The sequence below is a fragment of the Crinia signifera genome, chromosome 3 (assembly GCF_055691185.1).
Source record: "Crinia signifera chromosome 3, ASM5569118v1, whole genome shotgun sequence".
Classification (NCBI taxonomy): domain Eukaryota; kingdom Metazoa; phylum Chordata; class Amphibia; order Anura; family Myobatrachidae; genus Crinia; species Crinia signifera.
In genome coordinates this window covers 159934788-159945838 of record NC_139219.1, presented here as the reverse complement: position 1 = coordinate 159945838, position 11051 = coordinate 159934788, and the positions used below count along the sequence as shown (strand labels likewise).

General features: G+C 44.4%; 1 protein-coding gene across 1 annotated transcript in view; it reads right to left on the bottom strand.

Annotated features, from left to right (window-relative positions):
* Nucleotides 1-761: 761 nt before the first annotated feature.
* Nucleotides 762-11051, bottom strand: part of MCM9 (minichromosome maintenance 9 homologous recombination repair factor) — a 75747-nt gene continuing 65457 nt past the window's right edge. The window contains exons 10-13 of the mRNA XM_083176805.1: nt 10141-10344; nt 8752-8834; nt 4805-4950; nt 762-2318 (exon numbers count right to left, since the gene is read on the bottom strand). Of these exons, the coding sequence (XP_083032931.1) occupies nt 803-2318; nt 4805-4950; nt 8752-8834; nt 10141-10344 (1949 nt within the window). The 3' untranslated portion in view covers nt 762-802. The remainder of the gene's footprint in view (nt 2319-4804; nt 4951-8751; nt 8835-10140; nt 10345-11051) is intronic.

The window sequence follows — 11051 nt, the reverse complement described above, 5'->3', positions numbered from 1 at the left end:
CGGATATTATTATCAAAGTCTTCCCTGCCCAAATGGTTGGAAGACAAAAGTATGGAGAAGGCTTGGAATTACTCATATGTAAACCATGGGGGAGGCAGTGTGATGGCAGTTACTACATGGCTTCCAATGGCACTGGAACACTAGTGTTTACTGAAGTTTATAGAGATTTACTGTGATTGGTTGGAGCTTCACAGTAAAGATGAAAATGACCCAATACATGCTGCAAAAGAAATGGAAAATTCTGCAATGTCAGAATCAATCATCTGATCTCAACGCAATTAAATAAACCTTTCACTTGCCGAAAATAAAACTGAAGGCAGAAAGATCCACAAACAGCTGAATGCAGCTGCAGTAAAGGCCTGACAAAGCATAAAAATGGGGCATTTGGCGATGTCCATGGCAGACTTGATGCAGTTATTGCCTGCTAAGGATTCTACACAAGTATAAGAAAATTAACATTTTGTGATTATGGTAATTATTATTATGTCCAATTACATTTGAGCACATGAACATTGGGGACTGGGTATGTAAATGGTTTCATAGGATATCTTTGTTAAACCTTGAACTTAAGCTGAAAGTCTACTCTACAAATTGCATTTCTGTTACTTAATTTCCAATCCACTGGAGTGGCATACAAAACCAGTACTGTGAAAATTGTGTCAGCATCCAAATATATTGTATATGTACCTAGCTATAAATGAATCATTTCAAAGAGTGGCAGTTCAAAATTAATTCTCACTTACAACAGAGAGAACGTTAAGTCACTACTCAAAAATGGATTTAATATACAGCATTTAAATCATCAAACAGATTTTTTGTCTTTTACTTCTTCATTCCAGTCAAAATCTAATGTGTCATCGTCCAAGTCTGCAGTATAAAACAAAGATTTACTTGTTATAATATTCTTAGTGCTGGGAGGATCCAACTGAAAACATTTCCTTTTTGCTGCTGTACTGTTCTCTCTGGGTGACAGTGGGTCTTCCATGTTGGTTGTGGCAGATACATTAGCAGTTTTGGGATCAGATGATGTGAATGAGAATTTTGCCAACTTGGCAAGAGTACTGGAAGAGACTTTTCTGCACGGAGACTCCTCTGCCAGTTTATGTTCCTCACTTAAACCCACAGGCAGGGATATTGCATTACTTGAAGTAGCCCCTTTCACCTGAATTGCTTCATTTATGGCGGAGGCACATGAGGAATCTCTAGTTTCCTTCTGCCTTATAAGAACTGAACTAGATTTCTCCATGCTACTTGATTTTCCCAATAGATTCCGTATTATATCTGTGGGAGGAGCCTTTGGCTGATCAAAAAATCCAGATATTCTGTTTTCGTTATCACCACCAGAAGTAGTTGCGGATTCGGAGTCTGTCTCCACACAGTGCACCAGTTTTGTCTTTTGCCTAAAAGAAAACTTTGCTAATTCAGCTAGCTTGGCACTCATCCCTGGATCCATTGTATCTGCTTTCCTTTCTTCTGGATGCTTCACATCTGTTCCCCCCTCTTCTGTGTCCTTCATATGTACTCTGCTTTCTTCTGAATCAATATGAACATGCTTTCTTTTTCTTCCACCGGCTGGGGTACTATGCAGAGGAGCAGCCTTTGATGTACAAACATCTGAACAACCTCCAGTTTCCCAGCACTCTGCTGAAATAAGATTGTTAGTTGTACTTTTCAGTGACGCTTTGTTCAATTTGTGCCACTTTTTAGAAACATGTTCTGTAACAACTTCATCTGATATATTGTTAACCTTTGTGCCACATGGATTCTTTACAGTTTGTTGTGTCTGTATTCCTTTTATCTCACCCCCAGTAATAGCACAGTTTAAATCATTATTGCTAGTTTCAGCAAGGCCTGTCTGAATTGCTGGTTGGGGTTTTATCCTTGTGTAGCGTTCAGTAGAATTAGGTATAGGAGAAATGTCAATGCTCTGGCGCACTGATGGGAGAGAATCAAACCACCCCAGACTCGTGTCACTGCCTTTTCCGCTTTGGCTCTCTGAAGAACTCAATGACTGTTCATTATAATCCTGCTTTTCAGAATATCCGGCTTCCACAATATTTTGTGTGGGCTGCTTTCGTAATGGATCAGAACTGTCTCTGCAGTTCTCATTACTACTCGTTATAGCTTTTGAAGACCTTTGGAGGACTGAACATTTTGCAGTGTTTGAATCTGAGCAGATTCTCTCTTTTAAGCAGGCATGTTGGGACACTTCAGGATTTACACTATCACCATACAATGTTCCATCGACCATGGAATAATCTGATCCCGTGCCCCTACTTGTCACAGGTTGGGGCTTACTGGAGTCTTCATTCTGTTGTCTGTTTTGAAAATAAAATATATGTATTAGAATCAGCATAAATGCCTTCTACTAGCACCATGTCCCATAAATTGTCTTTTGGCAGAAATTATAGATAGCCAAATGTTAATATATTATGACTGTACATATACAACTCATCATTGTTCTATAGCTGGGGTAGCCAACCCTAGTCACGAGAGCTACCAACAGTGCATGTTTTGCAGGTCTCCTCACAGAATCACAAGTGAGCCAATTAGCTCCATCTGTGTATTTTTTTAAAATGTGTCAGATTAATGAGGGCTAGGGTTGGCTACCACTGCTCTATAGGTTTATGTAGGATTAATGATCAGGGGGGGGGGGTTTCTCTAAAAATCGCGTCTCAGCTCCGCCCCCCTTCGCCGCCCATCACATACATAATTATCGCATATGTTCTAACATATGCGATAATTATGGCAAAGGACAGCTCTTGCGTTAAGAGCTTTCCTTTGCGGTGAGAGTCGCCGGGTCCCATCGGGTCCCGGCGGCTCCCCCCTCCCTCCTTTACCCGGTACTGCTGCTCTCCTCCTCCCTGCACCAGGGAGAGGATTTTAGTGCAGGGAGGAGGAGGCGACCATTCCGGGCAGCAAAGCTCTGTGCTGCCCGGACACAGGTAAGGGGGGGTCGATGCGGGGCTCCGTGCAGGGCGGCGGTGGGATTGTGTTAGAAGCCCATAGGCTTCTATGGGGCATTGCCAGATTTTTCTGGCGATGCCCCCCACCGCTGGATGCTTAGAGCATCCCAAAATGCGGTAAAAACCCGATAACTGTTTTTTTACCGCATTTTTTGCTTAGAGAATCTCCCCCTCAGTGTTGTGACGATAGTAGGTCAAATTAAAGAGTCTGATGCAAAGTGTGTGTATACATTACCCTACACATTGCAAAATAAAATGAGATTTGTATTTTTATCTGTTAATACTGAAATATTTGTGATAGAAGATAGAATTCCTTTATTCGTCTCACAATGGAGAAATTTCCAATTGTTACAGCAAGGTTCAAGTACAGATAAGAGTAATAGCATAAGGTACTTTTTTCCTAGCAGGGCACCCAGTACGCAATTCTCTGTAGTGAAATCGCATCGCATGCTGCGTTATAGTAGCGTGCGATGTGATGCGATGTCCATATAAAGTGCACAGAAGCGCTTATACAATGAAATATCGCATTCGATCTCAGTGCATCAAATGCGATGCGATATTTCATAGTACAAGCACCCATGTCATGAGATGTGATTGGGGCTTACAATGAGATGTGATGTGTACATAGTAGGAGATGTGATGGGTGTTTGTAATCACCTATGCCATCATTTTGCATCACCCTCATTATCAACGCCACCCCAAAGCGTGGTGAGCACAGTGAGCCCAGCGAGGGGCGGAGGAATGCGTCCTCCGACCTTTTCATACCCCCACTATCCACGTCAGCGCGGAGTTGATTTGATATAGTGTGGCGAGCGCAGCGGGCCACTGAGCCCGAAGCGTGGCGAGCACAGCGAGCCCTGTGAGGGGACGCGAAATACATGTAGAGTAATCCGCGTGAGCTCGCCACACTATATAAAATCAACTCCACGCCGACGTGGATAGTGGGGGTACGAAAAGGTCAGAGGACGTGTTCCGCCGCCGCTTGCCACGCTTCAGGGTGGCGTTGATACTGGTGGGGTTTTAGGAACAGATTCTACTCTCCATCTATGGGAGTCATGGAATCCCAAGAGGGAGAGTAGCACCTGTAAGTTGGGATCCTGGCTGTCGGTCAATCTAACAGTCGGGATTCCGGGAGTACTGACCGCCAAAATCCCCACTGACAGCAGATCATCCAGCAACTGAGGGAATTGTCAGAATTATATACATTTGTAATTAAAACAACAGTCAACATTAAAATAAAAGAAACAAAACATTTTGTAAATTTAAAATCGCATCGCACGGCAAAAACGTACCATGCGATTTCACTACGTTTGCGCTTACGTAAGAAGTCTGGGTGCCCTACTAGGAAACAAGTACCTAGCATAATAATAATAATAATTTTATTTATATAGCGCTCTTTCTCCAATAGGACTCAAGGCGCTTAACAGATAGAATGAATGTAATACAGTACAGAAAAGCTTTTCATAAACAATACTTAAGGGACTGAAGGAAACGCTTGAATAAATAGGAAGGTCTTGAGTCTGTTTTTGAAGCATTCTAGAGTGGGGGTCTCTCGAACTGTGCGGGGAAGTGAGTTTCATAAATTCGGAGCTGAATGGCTAAAAGCTCGACCCCCAGATGAATTACGGGAGATCCTAGGTACTGCTAGTACTGCTAATAAGAACACACATAAGATAAGATCCAAACAATATAACTCAAGAATCTAAGAACATGCAGGTCCTTCAGACCATGACCGTTGTACATTCTAATTGCAGCAGGAAGAACAGATGCAGCTAAGCTGAAACTAAGCACAGTAAATGCAGCTTTCTCTAAAACATAGTTGCATTAAGTGTAATTACCGTCTGAGCCTCTGTAGCTCCTCCCTCAAAATGTTCTGCAGACCAAGCCTATCCAAGAGAAGCTCACACTGCATCTGGTACTGTTCCTGTGGATTGTCTGGGAATGAGGTGTGTAATGCATTCACCCCGCCAAGTAACGCACCTCCCTGCATTAAGGGGAAATACAAGTAATTGTAGAAAAAAAAACCTACCATGTATAACTCTTAACAGCAAGGGTGGAATGTCCGATATTTGCAGCAGTGCGGAATGCTGGCCAAACTCTGACATTTTTTAAAAGGGCAAATCGCTTACAAGGCTTACTATTGCCTTCTAAGCGATTGCCCCTTTAAAAAAAAAAAAATGTCTGAGTTCGGCCAGCATCCTGCACTGCTGCCGAACTCGGGTGGCCAAATGTTCCATACAGTTTTCTCTTGCTTTTTCATTAAATAAAGGAGCCAGTTAATAGGGAGACATTTTAGATCTGACTATTGTGGCATTAACATACTTGCTGTAATGTCTGAAATATAATTCTCAAGTTCCTAGAACACTGCATCACTACTGCCAAGTGACATTTGGAACAAAGAAGCTGCCAAATCCAAATTGAGAATATTGCTACTAAATATCCCTAAACTGTACATACACCATTGTTACACTCATATTCCCCCAATCCTGGAGGTCAATTCCCACTGACTTTAACCCTTTCAGGTCCAACATCTAGTCAGGCTCAACAGCCCTAGCGCTAGTAGCAGATGCAATGGTGAGCCACTTTAAAATAAGAACATTAACATCGTTCAACACTCAATGTAGACCATTTTTTATTTTATTTTTAAATTACAATTAAATTTAAACCAGAGTATTTGGCCTGCAAAAGGTTATAAAAAAATAAATAAATAGTGCATTCAATTTATTTCAAAATGAACCAGTATTCATTAGTTCTGGCAGCAGTGATGGCTGGTACTGAAGTAGGTGCCTGGTGCAATAGCAAATATTGGACTCACTCATTCCGCAAGAACTCCATAATTTAAAAAGTCTCTGTTTTTCAGGATCTTTTGGGTTGGATAGATACTGGTAAATTGGGTACACACTTGTTCAATTCTCATCTAACCTGACCTCCTACCTACCAGGGATACAACATTTGGAGTGTGTACACTAGTCACACGTCCTCTGGTTTCATCAATCCTGGTAATCTTGTCATGTCAAAAAGTTTGTATGCATGTATCAGATGCTGTATCTGTGACCAAGCTCTCCAGTAGGATTATGTCCACAGTCTGGTTGGAATGTATGTTGGTATGTACACAACTGTAGAATGGTTTCTTCTAATTGTCACTTTAGAGACTACCATTCTACACAGATCTATATAAAAAAAGTGTACTGTAAGCAGTCTTGCAACTAAGCAACACAGTCAATGGCTGTGGGCAGGAAGAGGTCATTCAGAGGAGAGACTTCCTCTTACTGGGCAGTATTCAATGAGGCTGATTCGCCATATTCTCTTGGCATTTGCCTAGGGCGCCGGCACCTGGAGGGCGGCAGTTCGCCCCTCACCTGACCCCCATGTGCATATAGCTGGCCGGGGTGTCCGTGCTGTGGGGGTACCTGCGGCGCTGTCCTGTGTATAAAGCTGCTGCAGCTTTATACACAGGACAGCGCCACAGGTACCCCTGCGGCACGGACACTCCAGGGATCCCGCCGCCGCCAGCAGCAGCTTTACACAGGACAGCGCCGAACGGACACTCCATGGATCCCGCCGCCGCCAGCAGCAGCTTTACACAGGACAGCGCCGCACGGACACTCCAGGGATCCCGCCGCCGCCAGCAGCAGCTTTACACAGGACAGCGCCGCACGGACACTCCATGGACCCCGCCGCCGCCAGCAGCAGCAGCTTTACACAGGACAGCGCCGCACGGACACTCCAGGGATCCCGCCGCCGCCAGCAGCAGCTTTACACAGGACAGCGCCGCACGGACACTCCAGGGATCCCGCCGCCGCCGAAAGCAGCAGCTTTATCACAGTGACAGCGCCGCAGGACACCCCTGCCCGCTCCAGCACTGCAGGGACGGGCAATACAGGTACCACCCCCGGGCACCCCCAACCCGACTCGCCTGGGGCGCTCCGGTGCCTTGCACCGGCCCTGCATATTCTATGGCGAATGTGTGCTATTTTCGTGCTCTAAGGTGAATCTTTTTACTGAAAAACTGATTAGCCCTATTCAACATGCACTATTCGCCGCCGGCGAACAGTGAATGATGGATAATTTGCCGTCTGATAGTCGCTGTAGTTTTTCAATAGGTCTGATAGTCGCTGTAGTTTTTCAATAGGTTTTTCAATGTGATTTGTCGTGAGTGTATTCAATGATCAGATGGCGAATTGCTTTCTAAGTGATTTTCGCCATGTGTCACCGTGTAGCAATCGCCATCTTTTTATGGTGAACTGAACTGTGATCTTTTAAAATAATTTTTTTTTTTTATTATTATTTGGTGTATAAAAATCTGTATTTTTTTCTGTGAAGGGGCATGCTATTTTTTTTTTTCATGTACTTACTGCACATGAATATATATTTCATTTTTAATTATTTTTTTGGTTTTACACATAACAGCCAGCAGGGGGCCAAGAGCCGAGAGCCACTCATTAGATATTCATATATGCACTACTCCCACTCATTACATATGCCGAGCGGGAGCAGTGCAGCGGCTCCCTACCCCAGTCCCCTGCCAGCTCTACTGCGGGCAGCTTCTGTTGCCTGTGTCCCCGGGAGCCCTGCTTCTGCCCCACAGTGTCCGGAGCAGGCTCCCTACGGCGTTCACCGCAGGGGTTAAAATTCGCCGGCAGGGGCAGAGAGTCCCTGCTGTGGCATTGAATACAGCGACAGGGAGGGCTGGCAGCAAATGCTCCAGCCCTCCGGAACGCGGTGACTGGGCAGCGAATCCTAAACAGGATTCACTGCACATCGCCATTAATCACATTGAATACTGCCCAATGACTGAAACAGCTGTTACATAACTCTGGCATGGGAAGCACACACAGGGTGCAGACAGCAACAACCCAGCATACAAATAATAAACCGCCAGTCATCCACCTGCCCCCTTGACTATTTGTGTTTCCCTGCCTGTCACTGTGCGATTTGTATTTATTACAGGATCCTGTGCCCATAAGATCTAGCATAGGTTGTGCGACTGGGGTCCACATGCCACATCTTCATGACAAGCAGGAGATTCCAGGATACGGATGAAGCCTCAGTGGTTCCCTGAAAAGGTATGTGGTCGCTAGGTCAACACTATGAAGGTCAACATACATTAGGTTGATCAGTAAAGGTTGGCACATAAAATTGGTCAACATGGCTAAGGTTAACAGGGTTGGAAGGTCGCACAAGCATTAGGTTGACAGTCACACGGTCAACATGAGTTTTTCATGTTCTTTTGAGCTGACTTGTGCCGACAGGCGGTATTTCATACCCTACCATCCATGAGGGCGTAGAGGAAGAAAATAGTGTGCCGAGGGCAGCGAGGCCCTGTGCCTGAAGCATCGCGATCACAGCGAGCCATGCAAGGGGACGCGGGATACGGTATCCATGTCAGCACATTCTGGACAAAAACCCTGGGAAAAACTGCTGTCTTTTTGACTGTCGACCATACCATTTTTGACCTAAGCCTGATGCCCTAATGTATGCCGACCTTCATACCGTCGACCCTATGGCCCACACCCCCTAAATTAATGGAACCTCTCCTAACCCTGTAGCTAAATGCCTAAATAGACATGTTTAAAAGTCTACGGACGTACAATTAAAGCTTAACTTCTCCAATGATCCACTAAACTAGGTAGCGCTGAACACATACATTGCAGGAAATGCCCTCAGCATAACACCTTATTTATCCGCACACAATAAGGATCTTGAGATAATCCATGTGGAGTGGTCCAGACATAACCGTTTGATAATTTTTTAAGGTAAAGGTTAACCGATTAAATCCACCAACCTGCATAGATGACTCCATTACTGATACCACAGTGACTGCATCTTCAACAGTCACAGTGTCCCGATACATAAGTCGTGCATGGGCTGGGGAAACAAATATCAACAAAAGGTCATTTAACCATCACTTCAGGCTGTCATCTCATAATTAAAGAACACAAAGCCTTTGTACTTGAAATATGAAAACCTTTGTAAAGAACTAGTGATTTTACTCTTAGTACTCTGTTCCATCAGTCAGGAAAAAAACCCGGACATTTCTATCCATCTCGCCCATAGGAGATTTTGACTTGGCCAATTTGGTTTAGTCAAATCTATCTATCTACCCTGTCTAGGGATAGCGCCGCAGTGAATCGCTATCACCAGCAGGAGAAAATACCTTTAGACACGGTGGGATTCTGGCTAACTTTCTAGTACATGGCTTTAGGCTTTCCAGAATCATGTTCTGGCTGCAGATACATATAGAGGGAGGTCTAGGGATGTAAATTTAAACCTAAATTATTTTTCAAGCTGTAAATTTATCATATCAAATGATCAGAATCATATTTGATTTATTTTATGGGTTAATATCCAGAGTGGTACTAAAGTGCCCTGCACGGGATGCAGTTACGATCCCGGCGGTCGGGATCCCGGCGTTCAGAATCCCGACCGCCGAAATGCCGACACATTCTCCCTCCTGGGGTGTCCACGACACCCCAGGAGGGAGAATAAATTAGTGTGCCGAGCATAGCGAGGCACCGGGCCCGCTGCGTGGCGAGCGCAGCGAGCCGCAAGGGGGGGCGATCCACGTCCCCCCCTTGTCGGCATTTCGGCTGTTTGGGCTACATATGGGATGGTGCAACAGTCTGGTTCTGATGACCAGTACCATGTGCATATGTAACAGCATAAAAAAAAGTCTTAAAAGCACAGGAATCAGTGTTACAAATGGACCCCTTGATCTCAAAGAATGGAATGTGGTAACCACAAGAGAGTTAATTTAATCATCAGTAATTCAGCTCTTTTACAAAGAACCATTGGTCAAGATTGTTATCGTCAATTTTTTGTAACCAGCACTGGCAAGAAGTCAATAATGGTCTAGATCAGGGGTGGCCAATCTGGTCCTCAAGATCTACCAACAGTTCATGTTTTTCATGCAACCTGTGGATCTAGTATAAATGAATGCAGCAGGTTTGAAAATGTGACAGTTAGCAATGACTACAGCTGTGCACCAGCTAGGTGATCTGGAAAATGTGGACCATTGGTAGATCTTGAGGACCGGTTTGGCCAGCTCTGGTCTAGACCCTGGGATGTAAAGGCTTCAACAAGGGTAGTCCTCAGAGATAACTTACTCAATGCCATAAGCATAGGCCTTATAGAGCTGTATCAACTTAAGGTTGTACTAGAATATTATACTTGCCTTCTGCTAGTCGTATCAAGCTCTCCAGAAGGCGGATGGTGGTACGTGCTGCATTTCTGCTATCACTTTGTCTTTGGAGCTGGTAGTAGCGCACCAGAATAATGTTAGCCCCTTCAGACATCTTAGGCTGCAAGCTCTTTACAAGGCAGAAGTAGGTTTTCATCTTTTCCATGCTCCAGAGCTTATCAGATTTGCGTGGGCATCCTAAAATTAAATTAATAAGAGATCAAATAAGAGAGAGAGAGAGAGAGAGAGAGAGAGAGAGAGAGAGAGAGGAGAGAGAAGAGAAGAGAAAAGAGAGAGAGAGAGAGAACCAACCAATGAGATTCTAACTCATTTTCCAGGCTGTGTTTGAAGATTGAAAGAAGCTGATTGGTTGGTACATCCTCTCCTAAAGATCTCTCAGTTACAAGTGCATTTTGACATACAGCAGAACTACTATACTATATGTGAAATAAGATTTTATATTAAACTAATTATGTCCAACAAGCTATGTGATCCTTTTTACATTATTTTGACATGGCAAGGAACGATTGTGAACTTAAATTCTCAGGGAAAAAAATGGACTTAAATAGAAGTAATGGAGCCCACACACGCACCGATCCCAGCGTGCGTTGTGGGCTTAACTAGCACACATCGCATCGCATCGTATGCCTTGTGCATACGATGTGCATGCGATGCTATGCTAGAAAAGGCTAGTACAAAAAGTATGTGCAGCACATACTTTTTGTACTGTACAATGAGGTGCCGCGGGAGCGCGCACCCCATCGTACAGCATCGCACCGCCGGCATCGGTGCGCGTGTGGGCTCCATAAGATCAGTGTAGGCTTGGCTAAGCAAATTCTTGTGTCTGAACCAACATCAGCAAATATTTGATCACGCTCATTAGGATATATTTTGTTTCTGTTATG